Below are 25924 nucleotides of genomic sequence, written 5' to 3' on the forward strand. Positions count from 1 at the left end.
AGAAACAAAAATGATATTCAAGGGAGGACATGTAAGACGGTTTTAGGCAGCTGAAATATAGCTACATTGCAGAGAACATGGGGGGTCCAAGGGGATAAGTTAGTTTTGGCTGGAGTTCCCCTTCTCCTAATCTAAATAGGTCCAAAATGTTGCTTTTGTCAAAATCCCTTGCATGGTCCTATTGATGCCCTAAAGTTTGGTGATCATGAGGCAGCCCCCCACACCATAGATGTGCCCATGCTTGGATCCCCTTATGATGTCCACTTTAACAGCCAGGTGAGAATTGGACCCTATACAGAATCCAATCAATATAAACATTGCAATAACTGTATATAGTCTGTCCAGAGAGTCTTAAGGAGCCTTCATCAGAGAAAATATATTTACCCCTGTACAGGTATTGGACTGCAGAGGACTGGGGTACAGTTATTGCGTCTAAGGAAGCACCTTAAAGGGGTACTCCGCCCCTAGACATCTTATTCGCTATCCAAAGGATAGGGGATAAGATGTCTGATCATGTGGGTCCCCATCTTGGCTGCGGCACCCCAGACATCACGGAGCGAACTTCACGTGACGGATGGCTGGTGATGCGGGGCGGAGGCTTGTGAAGTCACGGCCATGCCCCCTCAATGCAAGTCTATGGGAGGGGGCGTGACTACCGTCACGCCCCCTCCCACAGACTTGCATTGAGGGGGCGTGGCCATGACAGCAGGAGTGGGCGCGCGGCCGTGACGTCACGAGCCCCCGGCGCTGCACCCAACGCTCTAAACAAGTGCTGCACGGAGATCGCCGGGGGTCCCAGTGGCGGGACCCCCGCTATTAGACATCTTATCCCCTATCCTTTGGATAGGGGATAAGATGTCCAGGGGCAGAGTACCCCTTTAAGACTGAGACATCTGGAAGAATAAATGTCCAGAGAAGACATGTTAAGCCCTACCATAAGTCCTGTGTCATGCCTACCATAAGTCTTGTCTGCCTTCTACGGAAGCCTGTGAGATCAAGCCACAGGCTGGATCGCACAGGCTGTACTGTGCAGCTGATCGGGTCATACTGTGCTGCAGTACAAATGTATTGCAGCATAGTATAACCTGTAAAAAGTGTAAAAAATAAAATGAAAATTTATTCAATAAAAGTGCAAAGTGTAAAAAAAAAATAAAAAAAATGCCCCTTTCCCAATAAAAGCCCTGTATTATCATCAAAAAAGATCAAAAACACAAATCATATATATAATAGATATTGTCCCGTCCGTAATGACGTGTACTATAAAACTATAATGTAAATTATCCCGCATGGTGAACGTAGTAAAAAAAATAACGCAAAATTTGCCCATTTTGGTATAAATAGCAGAATCAAAAAGCCGCAAAAAATAAGCCCTTACTCAGTGGCATCGGACGAAAAATAAAAAGTTACGGCTGTTGGAAAATAAATGGCAGAAAAAGAATTTTGCTCAGAAAAGGAAAAAGAACATAGAAAGCCATATAAAATGGGTATCGCCATAATCGTACTGACCCACAGAATAAATATAACATCACTTTTACCAGTGTACACCATTAAAAAAAAAAAAAAAACGCCAGCAATTTTCCGGTTTTTCACAATATTTTTGGAGTTTTTCACAAAAAATGCTGCATTTGTCCACAAAAATGCATCACTTATATAAAGTACAATATGTCATGAAAAACTCAGAATCGTTCCGATCAGAAAAAGCCTTCTAAAGTTATTAAAATTTAAAGAGATACATGTCAAATAAAAAAATAAAAGCTTTAAGGAACTGTGATCACTCCTGAAAAATGCCGGTGGGCAAAGAAATACACAGAAATTGTTATAAACAGATGAGGCGAGAATGTGTCGTGTCCAGTCAGGATTTGGCCCAGAAGATGATGTCCAGTATTCCAGGGCAGAGTCTTTGCATAAATATTATTTAATTGTTCCTAAAAGTTTACAAAATCCTTATAATTCTAGGTACTTTAGGAACATCTGACTAAGGGTATGTTCACACTACGTAATTCTGTAGGAACGGAATTACGTGCTGTGAACATAAACATCTGTGTGAATGGGTCCTCCGCGAGACCCGTTCACACTGCTGAATTTCAGCGGCGGACAATTCCGCCGCTGAAATTGTTCCGCGCAAGGAAAGAAACATGTTCATTCTTTGCGCGGAAGTCCGCAAACACTGCATAGCCTTCAAATGGGGACGGCGCAGTGCCGCGCGGTCCTACCGCCGAAGCATTGCGGCGGCGGCCAGAATGGAATCTCCACTCGCGGAATTCTGCAGGCGGGGATTCCGTTCATTATCCGTAGTGTGAAAAACACAGAAGCAGAAAACTTTGTAAAAAAAACTAAATTTGTGTCAGTCTTGTAGAATACCATAGACCAGTGGTCTTCAACCTGCGGACCTCCAGATGGTGCAAAACTACAACTCCCAGCATGCCCGGACAGCCGTTGGCTGTCCGGGCATGCTGGGAGTTGTAGTTTTGCACCATCTGGAGGTCCGCAGGTTGAAGAGCACAAGCCATAAACGACATAACTGTACAGTATGAAAACGTTCAGTCATTATGGGATACATAGTGGTATCAGAGTACTTACCATTGTAGAGAAGAGAAGACAGTGTTGTCTCGTCCTCTGTCCCACTGCACAGAGTCATCCACATAAACAGCAACAGACACTTGCAGTGAAGGGTTCGGGGTTTCTCGGACATGGTCATGGTGCAGGATGGACCGGTCCAGCTGGGCATGTTGTCCTTTATTCAGTGCACATGTCTCGGTCCTTCAGCATTAGTTTCTGTGCCCCTGAATACATTGCTATATGGTGTGTGGCTGCGGCTGGTTAGAGTCCTCAGACTATGTGAGTGCTGTGCTGCTCCCAGTGGCACTAGTGTCTCTATCTCGGTCTCTGTTGTATCTGACATCTATTCTGAATACACAGGCGAGATGTTCCAGTTTCTGCTCTGCAGTGTCAGAAGAGGCTGTCTGTGTCCAAGGGATTACTATGGGACGAGCTCGGTTATGTCACAGGCAGTGTTTATGTGGTTTGCAACTGGGATGAATTTAAAGGGGTTCTGTGCTCTCTGAGCAGCAATCGGAGCAGGGGTATTGGGGCGCGTTCACACGGAGGAATTTAAAGGGTACCTCTCATCAAAAAAAACTTTTGATATATTATAGATTAATGTATGCAGAATAACTTTACAATTGCATGTTATTAAAAAAATATGCTTCTTTCTATTTAATTTTCCACTTTGAAGAAATGACCACTAGGGGTCTCCCTACCAGTCCTGGCAGCAAGCATTTCAGACTCATGCTGGAGTCCTAAACACTACGAGCTGCCAGTCTGCTTTGTTCACAAAGGAAAACACTCAGAGCTGTCAGCCTGCTTTGTTCACAGCCTGTTTGGCTGTGAACAAAGCAGGCTGGCAGCTCTGAGTGTTTAGGACTTCAGAATGAGTCAGAAATGCTTGCTGATAGGACTGATCGGGAAAAATACAATAGAAAGAAGCATATTTTTCATTAACATGCTAATGGAAAGTTATTCAACATTCATTAATCTAAAATATATCAAAAGTTTATTTGATGAGAGGTACCCTTTAACCCAGCATTTTTCCGTTTTTGCATTTTCATTTTTTCCTCATCACCTTCCAAAAATTCATAACGCTTTCAATTTTGCACATAAAATTCCATATGATGGCTTATTTTTTTGCGCCACCCATTCTACTTTGCAGGGACATTAGTCATTTTACCAAAAAATCCACGGCGAAACGGGAAAAAAATTTCATTGGGCGACAAAATTGAAGAAAAAATAAAATTTTGTAACTTTTGGGGGCTTCCGTTTGTACGCAGTGCATTTTTTTGTAAAAATGACACCTGATCTTTATTCTGTAGGTCCATATGATTGAAATGATACCCTACTTATATAGGTTTGATTTCGTCGGACTTCTGGAAAAAATCATAACTACATGCAGGAAAATGTATACGTTTAAAATTGTCATCTTCTGACCCCTATAACTTTTTTATTTTTCCGCGTACCGGCCGGTATAAGGACTCATTTTTTGCGCAGTGATCGGACTTTTTGATCGCTTTTTATAAAAAATTTTATGATATAAAAAGTGACCAAAAATACGCTATTTTGGACTTTGGAATTTTTTTGCGTGTACGCCATTGACCGTGCGGTTTAATTAACGATATATTTTTATAGTTCGGACATTTACGCACGGCTATACCACATATGTTTATTTTTATTTTCACAGTTTTTTTTATGGGAAAAGGGGGGTGATTCAAACTTTTAATAGGGAAGAGGTTAAATGACCTTTATTACCTTTTTTTCCCTTTTTTTTTTTGCAGTGTTATAGCTCCCATAGGGACCTATAACACTGCACACACTGATCTTTTACCCTGATCCCTGCAAAGCCATAGCTTTGCATGGATCAGCGAGATAGGGGCTCGATTGCTCAAGCCTGTAGCTCAGGCTTGGAGCAATCAAACGCCGATCGGATGCAACCTGGTATGTCATCATTCATCTCTTGAACAACAACCACCATCATTTGTTCTCACCGCTGCATATCTGTTTAGCTGTATTTAAATAATCAACCTGGTATGTCACTCATCTTGTGATTGTGTACTCCCATTCCCCCATCATTGCATTGTCATGTATATTTATTACTGTTATCTGGAAAGTGTTTCTCCCCACCATTTTTCACACCTGATTGCTCTCCTCTGCCAATCTTCTGGCTTACCCTAGCACTATATATTAGAGGCTATAGGTCTTTTGACCTTAGGTCTGGAGACATTCAAATATGCCATCTAAAACTGCCATCTAAAGTGCTTCTTAAGTGTGACATCAAGAATTATACCAGAATTCAACCAGAAGGGAACAAATGGGAACTAACTCAACACTATAACTACAAAAGTAAGTCAATCTTTTTCAGAAAAAAACAAAAAAAAACAAACATGCACTCACTTATTACTTACATCATTGCGATACATTTTCTCTTATATCCCCCACCGATTTCTCCGGTGGACTCTATATACATCTGTCCATGCCTCCTTCCCTCACCTATGTATTGCTCGCATGCACTGCTCACCATCATAAACCACCCAAAGTCACCTCATTCCATGGTACAGCACAGAAGTCGCTCCATCACTTCACCCAGCCATCTGCTCTCCCTCTTCTTTCTTCTGCTTTTAGCTGCTGGGAACATTGCTCCTAACCCTGGCCCACCTTTCACTAATATTTGCTCTACACTACCTGCCTCTTGCGGAACCACTGCAAACTTTAACTGCGCTCTCCTAAACTCTCGATCTGTGTGCAATAAGCTCACCCAGATTCATGACTTATTTCTCACTAATTCTCTTAATCTGCTGGCTCTCACAGAAACATGGATACAACCTTCTGACACTGCTTCTCTCGCTGCTTTATCTTACGGTGACCTTCACTTTTCCCATACCCCCAGATCTGACACCAGGCATGGTGGAGGAGTTGGGGTGCTTCTAGCCCTACAATGCACTTTTCAAGTCATCCCCCCCATTACCCTCACTCACATTTCTCTCTTTTGAGGTTCACACCCTCAGGCTCTTCCGCCCATTGTCTCTCAGAGTGGCGGTCATCTATCGTCCTCCTGGTTCGCCCCAAATGTTCCTGGATCATTTTGCCACCTGGCTCCCTCACTTTCTTTCCTCAGAAACACCTACACTCATCATGGGTGATTTTAATATCCCCAATGATACCCCAATCTCCTCTTCTGCCTCTCGGCTTCTGTCTCTAACCTCTTCCTTTGCCCTTTCACAGCTTACTGACTCTACCACACACAAGGATGGGAATACACTGGACTTGATCTTCTCTAGACTTTGTTCTGTCTCTAAATTCACTAATTCTCCTTTTGAGCTCTCTGACCACAACCTTCTCTCGTTCTCTATCAGTAACTCCTATCCGCTTCCGGACACTCCAACCTTGTACACTTACAGAAACCTGCGTGCCATAAACACCATAAATTTATAGACATTCTACAATCTTCACTATCACCAATCTCTTCTCTCTCCTGCCCTAATCTAGCAGCCAAACATTACCATGACACCCTAAAGTCTACCCTGGATCAAATGGCACCCTCTAAAACACCAACCTCCCGACACAGACGGCAGAAACCCTGGCACACGCTAACAATCCGCTTTCTCAGGCGATGCTCTAGGTGTGCTGAACGTCTGTGGAGGAAAGACTTCTTCAGACTTTCTGCACTATAAATTCATGCTTAAATCCTATTACTCTGCTCTTCATCTCGCCAAACAAACATATTTTACCTCCTTTACTTTACCTTCATCTCCTCTCTGTTTAACAACCCAAAACGCCTTTTTGACAAGTTCAACTCTCTCCTTCGGCCTAAAGTACAGACCCCACTCACTGATCTCTGTGCTGAAGACCTGGTCAAATACTTCAAAACTAAAATCGATGACATTCGTGATGAAATCCTCTCCCAGTCCCCTAAAAGTTCTGATCCAATTCCCAGCCACGTCTCCTCTTCATCACTCTCAGTTTTTGAACCTGTAACGGAGGATGAGGTTTCCAGGCTCCTCTCCTCCGCCCGCCCCACTACCTGCTCTAGTGACCCCATGCCTTCACACCTCATCCAGTCTCTCTCTCTCCTGCTATCAGCTGTCACCTAACTAAAATCTTTAACCTCTCCCTCTCTTCTGGGGTCTTTCCCTCCTCCTTCAAACACTCTATCATAACCCCACTATTGAAAAAAACATCTCTGGACCCGTCCTGTGCAGCCAACTATCGACCCGTCTCAAATCTCCCCTTTATCTCCAAACTTCTGGAATGCTTGGTCTACTCCCGCCTTATCCGCTTTCTCTCCGAGAACTCTCTCCTTGACCCCTTACAGTCTGGTTTCCGCTCCCTTCACTCCACAGAAACGGCCCTAACCAAAGTCACTAACGATCTTCTGACAGCCAAATCAAATGGCAATTTCTCTTTACTGATTCTCTTGGACCTGTCTGCGGCTTTTGACACTGTGGATCACCAACTCATCCTCAGTAGTCTCCGCTCCATCAGTCTCAAGGACTCTGACTGACTGTCTCTCTGCCGTCTCAGACATCATGTCCTCTTTATATCTGAAACTAAATCTTTCTAAAACAGAACTTCTTGTTTTTTCTCCATCAACTGATACTGTACCTAACCCTGACATTTCCATCTCGGTATGTGGAACTACCATAACTCCCGGGCAGCAGGCTCACTGTCTTGGAGTTATACTTGACTCTGATCTGTCTTTCACTCCCCATATTCAGTCTCTTTCACGTTCTTGTCACCTGCATCTCAAATACATTTCCAGAATCCGCCCGTTTCTCACTACTGAAACTGCTAAAACTCTCATTATTGCTTTGATTATCTCCCGCCTCGACTACTGCAACTCTTTACTAATAGGCCTTCCTTTCTCCAAACTCTCTCCTCTTCAGTCCATCCTTAATGCCGCAGCAAGACTCATCTTCCTGTCCAGTCGCTACACCGACGCCTCCTCCCTGTGCCAGTCACTACACTGGTTACCAATTCAGTCCAGAATACAGTACAAAATCCTCAGTCTCACACACAAAGCTCTCCACAATGCTGCACCTCCCTACATCTCCTCTCTCATCTCTGTCTACCATCCTACACGTTCTCGCCGATCTGCTAATGATCTCACACTAACACTAACTAATCTTCTATAATCCGAACTTATCACTCCCGTCTCCAAAACTTCACTCGTGCTGCATCGGTTCTCTGGAATGCTGTCCCTCAATCCCTCAGACTCAACAACAACATCCATAGTTTCAAACGTGGACTAAAAACACATCTCTTCATATCCTCAACATATTCCCACACCTCTTGTTTGAATAGTTATTGTGTAATATTATGTCTGATAGTTGTCTTTGTTTGTACCCCATAATTGTAAGCGCTGCTGAATCTGTAGGTGCTATATAAATAAATAAAATAATAATAATGGATCAGCGAGATAGGGGCTCGATTGGTCAAACCTGTAGCTCAGGCTTGGAGCAATCAAACACCGATCGGATGCGACGGAGCAAGGTAAGGGGACCTCCGCTCGCGTCCTAGCTTATCGGGACATCGCGATTTTATCGCGATGTCCCGATCAGCCCGAATGAGCTGCCGGGAAGCGTTTACTTTCATTTTCAGCACGGCGATCAACTTTGATCGCCGTGTCTGAAAGGTTAATAGTGCACGCGCTGTTAGCCCAGGGCCCCGACTATGAATAGCAGCCGGGACCGACCCGGCGTCACGCCGTTTTAAACACCGGGACCGGGCGCAGGGCGTACAGGTACACCCTGCGTCCTTAAGAGGTTAAGAGGAATTTACTTGAGTAATTCCGCTTGCTTTTTCTGCTCCAATTTATTCATCAAGTCATTTTCAATTGAATTGAATTCATTTTCTGTTGTCCTGATCACACTGAGGAATTTCTGCTAGCATAATTCCGATGCTGAATCCCATTGACTTCAATGATCTTTTAGGCTAGGTTCACACTGCGGAATCTCCGTGCAGAAAATTTCCGACCAGAGATTCCGAGTGCAGCCAGCACAGACTGAATCAGTCTCCAATAGACAGCAATGTGTTCTGCAAGTATTTCCGCCTGAAGAAAGAGCAACGCCATTCTTCAGGCGGAAATTGTCAAGCGGATTTTCCGTTCACAAATTCTGCTTCACAAATTCCGAAGTGTGCATTTGCGAACGGAAATCCATTCACTATACAGTACATTTTAGTAAGCGGAATTTCTGCCTGCAATTTCAAAGCGGAATTGCAGGCGGAAATTCCGTAGTGTGAACCTAGCCTTACTCGTGGATTCCGCCTGAAGAATGAACATGTTCTATCTTCAGACAGAATCCACAAGTAAGGCTGGGTTCACACTGCAAAATTTCTGGGCAGAATTTCTGCCGGAGATCGAGCCAGCGGCGCTAGGACCGGGCAGACTGCATTGCTGCCCCCATAGACTGCAATGTATTTCTGGCTGGATTTTTTGGGAGATCTGCTCAGAAATGCATTGCCATCTATGGGGACAGCAATGTAGTCCTCGCGGTCCTAGTGCCGCTGGCTCGATCTCCTGCAGAAATTCTGCCCAGAAATCCCACAGTGTGAACCTAGCCTCAAAGCCCATTGAAGTCAACGGGATTTTTTTTTTCCTGACAAAATCCATTTCGCGCAGAATTCAGGTGGAATTCACACGGAATTTGTGTGGAATCCAGAAAAGTAGAATTAAATAGCCTCCTCCTTCATTCCTCTTCATTTCCGCGTGGAAATTCTGCACGATGGATAAAATGACTGAAGTCAACAATTTCCTTACCAAAATTATTCCTCATTAATTCCTCAGTGTGAACGCACCCTAGGCCAGTGGTTCTCAACCTTTTTCGCGACTGTACCCCCAAAAGGGTGAAAGTATGTCCTCGGTACCCCTCGTGCGTAAGTTTGCGCGAAACTTACGCACGAGGGGTACCTGCGGACAAAATAAGTCATAAAAGTACTTCATTTCATAATGGCGTGTGCTTACCTTTCTAATGCGATACTTAATCCCCTTTTGCTATTATCCCCCCTCCATCTTAATCCCCTTTTGCCATTATCCCCCCTCCATCTTAACCCCCCTTTGCTATTATCCCCCCTCCATATTAATCTCCTTGTGCCATTATCCCCCCCCCCCTCTCCATCTTAATCCCCTTGTGCTATTATTCCCCTCTCCAATCCCCCTGGGCCAATATATGAGGTACGTACAATAATACCCTCCCATACTGCGGTGTTACACTTAGTTTAACATGCTTACCCGGCCTGTGTCTATCCCGTTTGGTGGGAGTCGGAGGGCAGCACTGAGGTTGACGTCCTTCTGCGCTATGACGACTTCTCCGCGCAACCTCAGGGATGTCACACGTCAGGGCCGGCAGCCACTGCAGCTCACGTAAACTGGCTGCGGATAACCCTTGACGCACCCCTAGGGCACCCCTGGTTGAAAACCCCTGCCTTAGGCAGAAGAGCATGTAAAATGTCTTTATTAGAAAATGACTTTCTGTAGGGCGCTTTCTTTTTTAGGATTATGTCGGACCCCTACATTGTGAGTGAACTTTACAAGTAGAGTAAGGCTTTGTTGACATTCAGGATTTTCTCTCAGCATTTCCTCACTGAAAATAATCCTCAACAGGTCCTTCCACTGACCTTATAGGGGCTTTGAAAATTCTGCCATCTGAACGCAGCCTAAGGGGGGTCTATTCACACGGCAGAATTTCGGTTGCGGAATTCCGCCTCAAATTAAAGCCCATAGACTTCTATGGGATTCCGCACTCCCATTTACACTTCTGAATTTCTGCTTGCGGAATTCCGCAAGTGGAAATTCAGAAGTGTTAATGGGAGTGCGGAATCCCATAGAAGTCTATGGGCTTTAATTTTAGGTGGAATTCCGCAAGCGTAAATACAGAAGTGTGAATGGGAGTGAGGAATCCCATAGAAGTCTATGGGCTTTAATTTGAGGCGGAATTCCACAACCGAAATTCAGAAGTGTAATTGGGAGTGCGGAATCCCATAGAAGTCTATGGGCTTTAACTTGAAGCAGAATTCAGCAAGCAGAAATTCTGCCATGTGAATAGACCCTAAGGCTAGGTTCACACTGCGGAATCTACAAACGGAAAATTTCCGCCCGGAGATTCCAAGTCCGGCGAGCGGACACTGCAGTCTCCAATAGACTGCAATGTGTTCCGCGAGAATTTCCACTTGAAGAATGAGCAACGCCATTCTTCTGGCAGAAATTTTAAAGCAGATATTCCATTAACAAGTTCCGCTTCAAAAGTTCAGATTCAGCTTGGAAATTCTGCAACATGAAGGTAACATTGTGGTGAATGGATTTTTAGCAGTCCCATTGACCCGCAGTGAAAATTCTGCATTCCGGAATCTGAAAAATAATGACCATCTCAATTCATTTTGCTGAATTCCACGGCAGAATCCTATTGAGATTCCTCTGTGTGAACACTGCCGGAACACTGCTTGTCCAATCTATATTTAATCCGCTGCTCTTTTCAGACATGTGAGGATTTTTTCAATTGCATGCAGAATTGGTTCAAAATTGCAGTGGAAATTTTGCTGCGGAAATTCAGTGTATAATTCTGGTTTTTGCCAGGAGACAAAAAAACTGTACTGCTCCTTTTTGATCATTTGCATACCAGACCAGAGTACCAGCAAGAGACCCAGAGAGAAAACAGAAATGACTGGAAACTGTCATTTCTGTTCCCAGTCATTTCATTGCCCCCATGCCTAGCCCAGGATCCAGCGGTATACCTTCGGGTGGTATTGAGGATAAACCACGCCCTGGCATCACGAATGCAATGCCATCTGCCCCTAGGGTAATTCCATCTGCCCTGCATCGCACCCTCTACCACATTGACTTTACATTTGTATATGCAAGAGTTATAAACAAGATTCTGCTTCACCATTAGCAGAATACAAGCTGCTGGCCACCTTAAAGAGTAATGATGGGCACCCATTGCTTCCTTCTTCATTATCACATTGTTCTCGCTCATAAGAGGAGGGGACAATAGGATCACACTGCATAGGATCTGGTTTGCTCCTACTATAGAACAAACCAGAGTTCACCTATAGCAGACCCTGTTCCCGAGACTTTGGTGCCAATAGCTACACCAGTGACTTCTTCTCCAGATGGTGATAGAGGTACAGTACTAAGGATAACAGCCACAAAAGTCCACCTACATGTACCAAAAAAAGAGAAGTAAACTACTCAGGTAGTAAGGGATTAGCAGTAAAATAGAGCTACGTACAGTTCCATTGTTCGGGAGGGAAGGGATACAGTCCAAGTTCAAACTATATCCCTACTATTTTGATCGAGAAGAAGACAAAGAAAGGCAGATGCCAATTGCCCCATACTAGGAAGGTTCAGAATTTTCAAAAAGGTTCAAAAGAATCCCCAAAGTAATCCTTCCCAATTACAAATATAGTAATAAGAATAAATCCCTGGATAATAGTTTTGTCCTTATAAATCTAGTGTCCATAACCTATAATGTTATTGTGGTGTCCCAGTACGGGATATGCTCCTACAGTCCTGTCAGGTTGAGTCCCTGTACGTCCTCAGGGCTCTCCTGCAGTGTTCCCCCATAATGTGAATAGGTTGTATATTAAGTCACATGATTGTGGTCACATGATTGTTAGTCACATGTTTAAGTCATATGTTTGTTACCCAGAGAGCACCAAGTGACCAGGTGACCCGCAGGGAGCCTATGGGCTCCTTGCACAGCCCCCTTTTATAAGATCATTCTCTCTTGTGATTCTTTTCCTGCTGAGGTTCAGTCCAGACGTCTCAGGGTCAGTGTCCAGCACATCTGGAGGCCTCAACCTAAACTGCAGCCACAAGTCAGTAACTCAAGTCGTCTTTATCATCTGTCATCATCTTCAGTCAAGTCAATTGTAGTCAGCGTGGCCTGCACCTATAGTCTGTCAAGTCACTGCAAGTCCCAGCAAGCTGCGAGGTCCCCCCGTGTTACTGGTCACCTCCACGGGATCCTGACCGAACTGTATAGACTGTACCATCTGTCTACCTCAGTAAAAGCTACCAGTAACCTTAACCTGGCCTTGGACTATTATTTGCCCTGCCTAACCTAGAACTAGTGGTGTTACCTTTGGGTGATTAAGGTTAAATCACGCCCTGGCATCACGAACATGAAGGGGTTAATACCTTCTACCTGTGGGCAACACCATCTGCCCCTTACACCTCACATTACACCCCGAGGCTCACCACATTATTACTCTCCAAAAATGCACCCAGGCCCCTTCTGACCTTTTTTTATTGAGTTCACCATGAGCACGTCGTCTGGGAGAAAGTTCCATAGTCTCACTGCCCTTAGAGTAAAGAACCCTGTCTACGATAATGGCATCATCATATTTTATGATATAAGGCTGTTTTATGTATCAAGCACGTCATTTATGGGTCATTTATGGTGATACCAAGTATTTTCTTACATCTGGCTATACATGTTGGATTATGCAGTGTTACTTTGGTTGAGTTTTTTTTGTCATTATATATATACCTCTTTACCTATTCTAAAAATGGTCAGATTATGTACACATTGGACAGTTCACATACTGTAATTACTGACTGTTATTGTGCTGCATTTGCCAATAACATTAGGGGGTACTTACCTCTTTGTCCCTAAAACTCTATCTATTGGCTGTAAATAAGGTACCTGTCCTTTGTCACTTGAGGCTATTTTTTAACATATGAGCTAAATCCTTACCCCTGATGAACCTGTTTATTAACCGAACAGGGGAAACGCGTTGGGAGTTATAGGGTTAGCTAGCTCAGCACCCTTTATCCATTAGGGTTGCAGCAGCTCCTTGCATTTTTTTTAAACAAATTAATCACTATTTGTGTTTCACCACTACATTTTTTTAGATTTTTTCACCTAGTGTATATATATATATATATATATATATATATATATATATAGAAAAAAACAAGAGACCAGCAGCACACAGAAATAAGGTGCAAAAAAGGTGAAAAATTAATTGCATCATCCCAGTGTACAAAAGAAGCGACGTTTCAGCGACCTCTCGTCGCCGTTCTCAAGCTCAACTGAATAGATCCCTGTGTAGTCATATATGTGCAGTTAATTACATAATTGCTTAATCTAATAATGAACATACAGTACATAAATAAATATATACAAAATGTACATACATAAATACAAATGTGATTTTATACCAACAGACAAGTGTCCGTATTATATTAAAGTGCAATAGTGATTTCATATTAACCCCGTGTGTTTAGGTTGTGTTTCTCTTAGGTGTGCATAACTGTGCCGTTGTGTTCCATAATTCTTTACTTCTTATTCACATTGATAAGTACAGTATTGCACTTACCCAGCAGAGCACCATAATCCACGTGTCATAATTGCCGGAGCGTGGGTACTAACTTAGTGCGCAGATGCGTATAGTCCACCAATCAAGTAAAGATTGGTCGCTGAAACGTCGCTTCTTTTGTACACTGGGATGATGCAATAAATTTTTCACCTTTTTTGCACCTTATTTCTGTGTGCTGCTGGTCTCTTGTTTTTCTCTAGTATATGTGAACCTCTCACCAGGGTACACACCCAGCGTGCACCATTATATTGTTTTTTCTGAAAATTGTTGTGCTGCTCTTCTGGAATTTTTTTATACGTGGTCATGGAGCGTGCACCTTCTATACCTTCCAAGGATAATAATGGACTTTCATTACCATCTTTTTCCAGTTTTTCCACCTGTGGGTCTGTGAGTATGACCTCTGATGCCAGTGTATTTAAATATACCGAGAGTGATGTGACTAGAATATTGGGGAGTTCAGAGGGGGACGCAACCTTTTTATACAAGCCATCTATTGTTGATCTACAAAGAAATTATGAGTTCGAGACTAAAAAGATGTTGACACTACAATTGCATTATACCACGCTTAGAGAGTATTACAAGGCTTCTCGAGTCCCAAGAGGAATGAGGATACAACCTAGAGACTCTGCTTATTCACATGATATTAGACTATAGAAATCGTTTTGAAAAAATTACCAACCAATATTCGTTGGAACTTATTTTACTTCAACTCGAGTTTCTACAGAAAGATCTTGAGATTACAAAAAACAAAATTCTTGATTCTGAAACTGCACTAAAAAACTGTTTGCCTAATGATGATTGTGGAGCTTTTTTTGACAAACAACAGTCCTTTTTAACCAAATTACGATCAACATTGGAGGAAACAAAAAGACATAAGTGGTTTAGGGACACTCAAGACTATTCTACATCAAGGGTTTATCAATGGTCGAATGCATCATCTACCTACAGGCGCAATAGGAAATATAAAGACATGACTAACATCTCTTCTTCTAAACAGTCCTCAGATGGAGCAACACAGAATTTTACACAGGAGCCTTTTTTAGGAGCTCAGGGACTGTCTCCCAACGATACCGGAGAGGAGGCCGCAAGCACAACAGATGGCGTAAAAACAAGACTGCAAAACAAATCTCAAACCTCGTCCAAGAACCCGGACAACAATCGCAACAAGAAAAAGAAAATGTAACTATGAACGTGGTAAATATTTCATCTTGTACATTGTCTGATAAACAATTAATGGTGTTGTCAAAAGGCCTTAGCTTTTGTCCTAATGCTTATATTAATTGGTTTGAACTAGAACTAGATTTTTTACAATTCATACGAAAACTAAAGTTAAAGTTGTGGTTTTCAACACAACCCAGTAAATCTGGGAGCTCTTATGCCACCAGTGAAGGGACCGAGACATCGGCCACCTCCATGATGTCTTTAAGAGATTTTGATTTGAGTCTTCCTAGTGAATTCCAGCCACCAATCGAGTCACATGCCATTAGGTCATTTGAGGATTGTGTAAAACATTATTTTAGAACATTGATGCATAAACAACATAGTTTAAAGCATCCCAATATGACACATGACGAATTGGAAGCACTTGATGAGCTTGTCCATGACCACCGCCTTGTCATCAAACCTGCCGACAAAGGAGGGGCTATAGTGGTCATGGACAAGCTCAAATATGTGCTGGAAGCAAATAGACAGTTGCATGATGAAGCAGTATACAAAGTGTTAAATAGAGATCCTAGAGCATCTATCGCTTCTCGAATTCTGGAGACAATTGACAATGGTCACGAAGAAGGTCTAATTGATGACAATCTCAGAAAATATTTGATTGTTGAATATCCCATTACTCCCATGCTTTATTTATTACCAAAATTGCACAAAGACAGAGAAAATCCGCCCGGGAGGCCAATAGTCTCCGGTCGAGAATCTATAACCTCACATATTTCCATTTTTTTGGATAAATTATTGCGCATTTATGCCATCAATGCTAAATCCTACATAAAAGACACCTCTGATTTTCTGTCGAAAATTCGAGATATTGTCATCCCTGAACAGACCTCTCTAGTGACCTTGGATGTCTCCAGCCTGTATACCTCAATCAACCATGAAAGGGGTATACATGCCGTCGAAAATGCATTAATTTTGTCTGATTTCCTGCCAGAGAAAATTGATTTCATTGTCACTTTACTTAAGATTGTTCTAGAATGCAATTATTTCCTCTTTAATGATGTCTTTTACATGCAGTTAAGGGGAACTGCAATGGGCAGCAACGTGGCGCCCACGTACGCCAACATTTTTGTGGCGTATCTGGAGGAAGAGTTCGTGTATGTGTCGCCCCACTTCAGCCATGTGCTGAAGTGGTGGCGATACATAGACGACGTCTTCATGCTGTGGACTGGCACACAACAGGAGCTAGAATTGTTTCATCATTACCTTAACAACATGGAGGCTGACATAACCTTTACCATGACTTCTTCTAACACCAGCGTTAATTTTCTGGACGTGACAGTTACGAAAGAGGGTGACAGACTTACCACAGATTTATATTACAAGCCAACTGACTGTAATACCCTACTGAGATTTGACAGTGGCCACCCTAGAGCCATGGTAAGATCATTACCATTTAGTCAAATGTTACGGGCTGAACGAATTACTGACAATGATTCTAAGCTGGAACTAGCCTCACACAAAATGACTATTGACTTTAGACAGAGACGGTATCCATCTAAACTAATTGAAGAACATAAGAATCGAATCAGACAGTGCAGACGTGAGAAAAATAGCCCTGTTAGTGACATACAAGTAGATGACGAAATGACAACACTGGATAAACAGAAACATACCAATAAGAATAAACGTATCCCCTTTATTACTACATATAGTGAGTCCTCACATGCAGTCTCCTCCATCATACGCAAGCATTGGCACTTACTTCGCGACTGTCATAAACAAGTGGAAGAGTTCAGTGACTTTCCACTGATGTCCTTCCGCAGACCACCTAATTTGAGGGATAAGGTAGTAAAAACGGACATCTCTGAACAGCCTAAGGCACAACAACGTTACCTTACCGTGAAAAGCAAAGGTAGCTTTCCATGTCGCAATTGTGTAAACTGTGAATACATGGTTAAGGGCCCTAGCTTCACTCATCCACATACCAGCCACAAATATGATATTAATTTCTACTTAAATTGCAACTCAGATCATGTAGTGTACATTCTTTGGTGTCCGTGTCAGAAGTTATATGTGGGAGAGACGAGTCTTGATTGTAAGACTCGTCTCAACCAACATCGGTACACCATTAGAAAAAAGAGACTGGATCTCCCAGTCTCTCAACATTTCTCTGAGGCCAATCACAAAGAACGTGATCTCAGATTCATGATTTTAGATCACATTCCACCAATGAAACGTGGTGGGGATCGTGTCACACTATTGAAGAAACGAGAACTCAAATGGATTTTTACATTGGGATCCATGAAACCAGGGGGTCTCAATGTAGAATTTAAGTCTACGGCAAAGATGTGTACTAGGTAGTGACCTATCTGTAGCCCCTTTGTTTTGTTATATGCACTCTGGATATATTGTATTACTGTCTGATCCTTATACTTGTTTTTATGTTTTGTTACAGATAACAAACAATTGTACTGCTGCCACCAACAGAGCAACCACCACGTCATATAAGCAAAAAGGAGCCACTTTTTTCTTTTTTTATTTCTTTATTTCGTGTTCATTATTTAAATTTCATGGAAACCTGTCCTGCATGCAGGAGTTTTGTCTAGTTGTGTCAATCAGGGTTGTCAAATTTGTTCCACAGGGTGCAGACGCCCCATTTAATCTGCTGAAATATGTGGTTGATATCTGGATGATGGAGCCAGTCTTTGACTGACGTCTATACGTCCAGGATTCGTATGTGACGTCCGACATGGAGACATGTAGGTCCGATATATGTGAACCCCACATCCGCAGCGATTAGGATGAGGAAGAGCTATGCCAGCTCAGTCTGCAAACAAACCCTATCAAGTGAGCATGAGACACCCATGACGCATTTACAAAGAGAAGTACCTGTGATGAAGGTTTGGGCAATTTTCCCTGAAGCAAGATGGCGCAAGTTACTTCTCAACTCCAACACGCATGCGCGAGTTTCCTTTCCTCCATTGGTTAAACTCAACATGAGGATGTCTTTACTTGATTGGTGGACTATACGCATCTGCGCACTAAGTTAGTACCCACGCTCCGGCAATTATGACACGTGGATTATGGTGCTCTGCTGGGTAAGTGCAACACTGTACTTATCAATGTGAATAAGAAGTAAAGAATTATGGAACACAACGGCACAGTTATGCACACCTAAGAGAAACACAACCTAAACACACGGGGTTAATATGAAATCACTATTGCACTTTAATATAATACGGACACTTGTCTGTTGGTATAAAATCACATTTGTATTTATGTACCGTATATACTCGAGTATAAGCCGAGTTTTTCAGCACGATTTTTCGTGCTGAAAACACCCCCCTCGGCTTATACTCGAGTGAACTCCCCCACCCGCAGTGGTCTTCAACCTGCGGACTTCCAGAGGTTTCAAAACTACAACTCCCAGCAAGCCAGGGCAGCCATCGGCTGTCCGGGCTTGCTGGGAGTTGTAGTTTTGAAACCTCCGGAGGTCCGCAGGTTGAAGACCACTGCGGCCTTCAACATGCGGACCTCCAGAGGTTTCAAAACTACAACTCCCAGCAAGCCCGGGCAGCCATCGGCTGTCCGGGCTTGCTGGGAGTTGTAGTTTTGAAACCTCCGGAGGTCCGCAGGTTGAAGACCACTGCGGCCTTCAACATCATCCAGCCCCCTCTCACCCCCTTTAGTTCTGTACAGTACTCACCTCCGCTCGGCGCTGGTCCGGTCCTGCAGGGCTGTCCGGTAAGGAGGTGGTCCGGTGAGGAGGTGGTCCGGGCTGCTATCTTCACCGGGGAGGCCTCTTCTAAGCGCTTCGGGCCCGGCCTCAGAATAGTCACGTTGCCTTGACAACGACGCAGATACGTCGTTGTCAAGGCAACGGCTCTATTCCGGGCCGGAAGCGCGGAGAAGAGGCGCCCCCGGTGAAGATAGCAGCCCGGACCACCTCCTTACCGGACAGCCCTGCAGGACCGGATCAGCGCCGAGCGGAGGTGAGTACTCAGAACTAAAGGGGGTGAGAGGGGGCTGGATGATGTTGAAGGCCGCAGTGGTCTTCAACCTGCGGACCTCCGGAGGTTTCAAAACTACAACTCCCAGCAAGCCCGGACAGCCGATGGCTGCCCGGGCTTGCTGGGAGTTGTAGTTTTGAAACCTCTGGAGGTCCGCAGGTTGAAGACCACTGAGGGCGAATGATGAGAAGAGGATGATGAAGGGGGGGGGGGGGTGGGGATGATGAAGGGGGGTGGGGATGATGAAGGGGGGGGGTGTGGGATGATTACAAGGGGATGATGAAGGGGGGATGTGTGGGATGATAAGGGGATGTGTGGGATGATGACAAGGGGATGATGAAGGGGGGATGTGTGGGATGATGACAAGGGGATGATGAAGGGGGGATGTGTGGGATAAGGGGATGTGTGGGATGATGACAAGGGGATGATGAAGGGGGGATGTGTGGGATGATGACAAGGGGATGATGAAGGGGGGATGTGTGGGATGATAAGGGGATGTGTGGGATGATGACAAGGGGATGATGAAGGGGGGATGTGTGGGATGATAAGGGGATGTGTGGGATGATGACAAGGGGATGATGAAGGGGGGATGTGTGGGATGATGACAAGGGGATGATGAGGATGTTAATGACGGGTCTGGATGATGACAGGGGGGGATGAGGTATTTCCCACCCTAGGCTTATACTCGAGTCAATAACTTTTCCTGGGATTTTGGGTTGAAATTAGGGGTCTCGGCTTATACTCGGGTCGGCTTATACTCGAGTATATACGGTATGTACATTTTGTATATATTTATTTATGTACTGTATGTTCATTATTAGATTAAGCAATTATGTAATTAACTGCACATATATGACTACACAGGGATCTATTCAGTTGAGCTTGAGAACGGCGACGAGAGGTCGCTGAAACGTCGCTTCTTTTGTACACTGGGATGATGCAATAAATTTTTCACCTTTTTTGCACCTTATTTCTGTGTGCTGCTGGTCTCTTGTTTTTCTCTAGTATATGTGAACCTCTCACCAGGGTACACACCCAGCGTGCACCATTATATTGTTTTTTCTGAAAATTGTTGTGCTGCTCTTCTGGAATTTTTATATATATATATATATATATATATATATATATATATATATATATAATTACTGTAGGGGTGCACTATTGTACCTTTTGAGCTTGACCTACATACACATATGCTCCTTCTTTGCCCTGGCCACTGGTCATTATACCTGTTCCAGTTTTTTATTTTCTCCCGTGCACCTTAGCAATAAGGAGGGAACGTCACCGTGGTTGAGGCCACCCTGTTAAGGAGATGGGTCCCTCAAAGGGCAGGGTCAGTGAGGGGGGCTCAGTACTTTAGGGTGGGCACCATCTCCTTTCCCCGTGACCATCATTTCACCCTCTGCAAAACCCTGCAATACTAACAACTCAATATCTGAAACTATCAACCCCATCACCTCTAATATGTACACTTTTTGCAAATTTTTTCATTTCACACCACACATTGGCCCTCATTTACTATTGAAAAGCCGACATGTTTTGTCGGGTTGTGCGCCAGAAATTCTGTCTGCGCCAGAATCTGCGCCAGAATTGAAAAACCCCAACTAACTCCATTTTGCAAAGAAAACCCAAAAAGGGGGCGTGTCCATCTGGGAAAGGGGCGTGGTCGTCGAAATAGGGGCGTATTCCCGACATTTTCACAAAAAAACAACATATTTACTAAGGTTTCCACACAAAATGTGGTGGATTTGAGCTCAGGAAAACCCAACAGATCAGAGCATGTGTAAAAAAAGCAAAGTGTAGTGAAAGTGGAAAATGGAGGGAAACCTTAGTAAATACCGTGGAAATTAAATTGTAGGGAATTAAAACCACAAAGAAACCTACACTCCACTCTTAGTAAATAAGGGCCATTGTGTGTTTTTTTGTGGTTATTATAGGAGACCATCTTGATATTTGATGCCTATTTAATATAAGTGAAAAATCGTTATGTTTTATCCGTCCAAAAAGGTAATTTTTGGTGCACCTGTGATTTTTGCAGGTAGAGGTTAAAGGAGCTATCCAGGCAAAAACTTTTTTTGATATATCAACTGGCTACAGATTTGTAAATTACTTCTATTAAAAAATATCTTAATCCTTCCAATAGTTATTAGCTTCTGAAGTTGAGTTGTTGTTTTCTGTCTAACTGCTCAATGATGATGTCACGTCCCGGGAGCTGTGCATGATGGGAGAATATCCCCATAGGAACTGCACAGCTCCCGGGACGTGACATCATCATTGAGCAGTTAGACAGAAAACAACAACTCAACTTCAGAAGCTAATAACTATTGGAAGGATTAAGATTTTTTAATAGAAGTAATTTACAAATCTGTTTAACTTTCCGGAGCCAGTTGATATATAAAAAAAAAGTTTTGGCCTGGAATACCCCTTTAAGTAAGAAAAAAATGTCTCTTACCTTCCTTGCTGATCCAAGCACCGTTCCCCGTTGTCCGACACTTTTGTTTTTGGAGGCCGGATGTCACATGCCCGCTCTGCCAATCAGTGACTGAGGCGAGACATTGCTGCAGCCACTGATTGGATGAGGGGGTGTGTGACATCACCAAACCCGGAAGCGCCAGATAGCAGGGAATGGAGCTCCATTATACTGGTGGTGGGGCAGGAGGTTTTCTCCTAAAAAACCCTTGTAGTGGAAGGGACTTCTGGAACATTTATGTGCCAAAATAAGTCTGTTGTTTGGCACCAAATTTGAAAAAATGCTTTTTTGGGGGGCTATAGTTTTTGCTGGATCCTCAGGTTTTTTTTTCTGGCACAACAGACATTTTTTCAGCCTCAGAAAGGACCCAAAAAACTGCACGGGGATACAACCTAAAGTAATGGAGTTGGCTTTGCACTACTAAAGCAGTGGCAATAAAAAGTACAGACGTTGTCCATAGCAACCAGCCTTCAGCAGCCATTTTTAAGTGTAGCTATGGCCAATAGCTATAGCACATACAGCGCAATGTTTTATTATGTGGATGAGAGAAGAGGCGCAGACCACAAGATAGGGCGGAGGAAGAACGGCTAAACTGGTGCCCGCTATCCTCTTATCTGTCACAACAGACACAGCTTCCTATACAATACTCCCGCCACTGCGTCTGCTCTTAACCCTTTCTCTGCTGCCTGTATACATTGCCCCCCCCCCCCCCACCACCACCACCACCACCCACACATACTACAGGAAAAGTTTCCTTTCCGGAGAAAACTGATACAGTTCTAGAGAAAATGGGTACATTACGTGTAACGGAATTACAAAATACTAGTCAGGGCTCACAGAGATTCCGTATCATCAAACATAACAAGGACAATGGTACGAATGAGAAATGTTTTGCGTCATGCAGATAGTATCTGTTTTTATTACAACTCCACATCTGCTAACCATAAGAAGATAAAGTGCACGACTAGAACAGGATATCAGGTCGCTTCAAGCACGCGCAAGACTTTCACTTCAGTACAAAATCAGTGCTAAATGTAATGTAACTATAGTCACAATGAAATCATAAACATTTGTGCTACCCTACGGGGATGATGAGTGTTATACTGGAGGTTAGTTGGGAGTAGAGGTAGCAATGGTATAGAAAAGTGCAGGAATGAGAGCTTTGGACACTTGGGTTACGTGAAACAACTTAAAGGGGTACTCTGCTCCTAGACACCTTATCCCCTATGCAAAGTATAGGGGGTTAGATGTCTGATCCAAGGGTACCCTTGCGATCTCTGTTACACACCTGGTGTTCATTTAGAACGCTGGGTGCGGGCGGTGGGGGTCGTGACGTCACGCCACGCCCCCTCAATGCAAGTCTATGGGAGGGGCATGGCGTCAGCCATGGCCCCTCCCATAGACTTGCATTGAGGGGGTGTGGCATGACGTCACAAGGGTCGTGGTTGTGACGGCACGACCCCCGCCAATGGTTCCAAGTGTTCGGAGCAAAATGTCCCAAATGCTGGGGCAGAGGAGTACCCCTTTAACCCCTTAAGGACACTGCTGGGGAGCCCCAGGATCGCCGCTGTGGCACCGCAAGATCATTATTGCACAGAGCATCGTGACGTCACGGCTCCGCCCCTCGTGATGTCATGGCCTGCCCCCCTCAATACAAGTCTATGGGAGGGGGCGTGGCAGTCATCACGCCCCCTGCCATAGACTTGCATTAAGGGGATGGGCTGTGATGTCACGAGGGGCGGAGCCATGGCGTCACGATGCTTCGGCCCCTGTATTGCCCCTCATTACGTGCAGAGCGAACTCGCTCTGTGCAGCAATGATAGCCCAGTGCCGCAGCGGCGATCCCGGGGCTCCCCAGCAGCGGGACCGCGGCGATCTGACATCTTATCCCCTATACTTTGCATAGGGGATAAGATGTCTTGGGGCGGAGTACCCCTTTAAGGACACAGACAATTTTATTTTTGTTTTTTTCTTCCTCGCCTTCTAAATAAACCATTTACAGAACCATATGAGGGCTTGTTGTTTGTGTGACTAGTTTTACTTTGTAATGCTATCACTCATTTTACCCTTAAAGGGGTACTCCGCCCCTAGACATCTTATCCCCTATCCAAAGGATAGGGAATAAGATGTCAGATCGCCGCGGTCCTGCTGCTGGGGATCCCCGAGATACCCGCTGCGGCACCCCGCTATCATTACAGCACAGAGCGAGTTCGCTCTGTGTGTAATGACGGGCGATACAGGGGACGGAGCAACGTGATGTCATGGCTCCGCCCCTCGTGACATCACGGCCCGTCCCCTTAATGCAAGTCTATGGGAGGGGGCGTGACGACCGCCACGCCCCCTCCCATAGACTTGTTTTGAAAGGGGCGTGCCATGATGTCACAAGGGGCGGAGCCGTGACGTAACGATGCTCCGGCCCCTGTATTACCAGTCATTACGTGCAGAGCGATCTCGCTCTGCGCAGTAATGATAGCGCGGTGCTGCAGCAGCGATCCCCGGGGTCCCCAGCAGCGGGACCGCGGCGATCTGACATCTTATCCCCTATCCTTTGGATAGGGGATAAGATGTCTAGGGGCGGAGTACCCCTTTAAATATATGGTAAACCCCAAACAAAAAAGATTTGTGTAAGGAAATTTGAAGGGTTTCCTTTTCAAGCTGTATAATTTACGGTAAAATGTATATGTTTTTCTTCTCTTTATTTTCTTTATTCTCATTCAATTAAAATGATACCCATAGTTACATACTTTTCTATTATTGTTCTACTTTTAAAAAATCTAAACATTTTTTAACAAAATCAGTATGTTTAAAATCACCCTATTTTGATCACCTCTAACTTTCTCATTTTTCGGTATTCAGGGATGTGTGAGGGCTCATTTTTTGCCCCATGACCTGTAGTTTGTGTATATGTGCCTTTCCGATCACTTTTTAATAATTTTTTTTTACAATGTGATGTGACCAAAAAGCAGAAATTTGGGAATTTTTTTTTTCATTTACGCCATTCGTCATAGGGGATCATTAACATGATATTTTTATAGGTCGGACATTTACGCACATTGCGATACCAAATATGTTTATTATTTTATTTTTTGTGCTTTTTTTTATTAAAATAAGGAAAAGGGGTGTTTAAAAACTTGATTGCGGGAGCTTTTTCACATTTATTTTTACTTTTTTTAAACTTTTTTTTTACATTTATTTTACACTTTTTTACCCCCCACAGATTGCTAATACTGTTAAGTACATAGGCCTAGCACTGATCAGCACTATCAGTGATCTTCTGCTCTGGTCTGCTGGAAGGCAGATCAGTGCAGAAGACCCCAGGAGACAGACGGAGGCAGGTGAGGGGACCTCCGTCCGCCATCTTGGCTGATCTGATCCCCGCGGCAGTGCCGCGGGCGATTAGATCAGCCATTTTAAGTGCCCCACTGCTGCAGATGCTGTTATCTGTATTGATCACGGCATCTGAGAGGTTAATGGCGGACTTCAGAGCAAAGTATCTATCTGCAGCGCCGTACATTTGCGGCTCGTGTCCTTAAAGGTTTAAACCCTTTACTGAAACTTCTGTACAATGCCAAATACAATGCAGTCACTTCAGCATAGTGTGAAATATTATAGTCCTTGGCTCAGTTGAATGAGTATTTGGTCACTGTCTCTTTAAAGGAGTATCCCGGGATGGGAAAATTGCCCGCCATACCGCCGGCAGTAAAAAAAATACAGAGGTATATATCTTCCGTCGCTCCTCCGGTGCGATCCTCTTCCTGGTTGCCGGTGGTCGGCGAGTCATACTGCACTCAGCAAATCACCGGCCGCAGCGAAGTCCCGCACCAATTAATGGTGCATTGGCCCTTTAAATTTCAGAGAGCCAGTGCGCGCGTGCCCTAGAGAGCGGGCCGTGCGCGCCGGGACAGGACAGCAGGAGGACGGGGCAGGTGAGAAGATTGGGATGCGACCCGCGGGCGGGTGCGTAAATCTGCGTAGCGGGACGCGCCCGCCCGCGGGTCGCATCTCTAGGGCACGCGCGCACCGGCTCTCTGAAATTTAAAGGGCCAGTGCACCATTAATTGGTGCCTGGCCCAATCAGTACCAATCACTTGGGAAAGCGTTCCCGTGTGTCCATTGCCTGTGTATCCAGACCCTTGCCGTTGCCCTTGACTACAAACCGTTGCCGTCTGCCCTGACCTTCTGCTACGTCTGACCTTGCCTTTTGCCTAGTCCTTGTGTACCGCGGCTGACTCAGTATAAGAGGTTTGAGAAGAGATACATGGAAAGAGTTAGGAATACGAAGTGAAGAAGGAAGGTGGAGCTTGTAGGAGACAGAATTGTTTGTTTTTTTATTTTAAATGGCCAGAGGTAACGAGGACCCAACTTGTAGCTAGGGACACGAAACCATATGTATTTGCAGAGAGCCACACTT

The 25924-nt window shown here is 44.2% G+C and overlaps 1 protein-coding gene across 4 annotated transcripts in view; it reads right to left on the reverse strand.

The window, feature by feature from the left end:
- The window catches only part of EPOR (erythropoietin receptor), a 99496-nt gene that overhangs the window by 29466 nt on the left and 44106 nt on the right, over positions 1-25924 (reverse strand). For 2 of the 4 annotated variants that reach the window (XM_056570392.1, XM_056570393.1), the window contains exon 1: positions 2581-3113. The exons of the other annotated variants lie outside the window; for them this stretch is intronic. In XM_056570392.1, coding sequence (XP_056426367.1) covers positions 2581-2728 — 148 coding nt within the window. In that variant the 5' untranslated portion in view covers positions 2729-3113. Of the gene's footprint in view, positions 1-2580; positions 3114-25924 lie in introns of those variants that run through there. 4 annotated transcript variants of the gene reach the window in all.

Source organism: Hyla sarda, chromosome 4, assembly GCF_029499605.1.
Source record: "Hyla sarda isolate aHylSar1 chromosome 4, aHylSar1.hap1, whole genome shotgun sequence".
In the NCBI taxonomy this organism is placed as follows: domain Eukaryota; kingdom Metazoa; phylum Chordata; class Amphibia; order Anura; family Hylidae; genus Hyla; species Hyla sarda.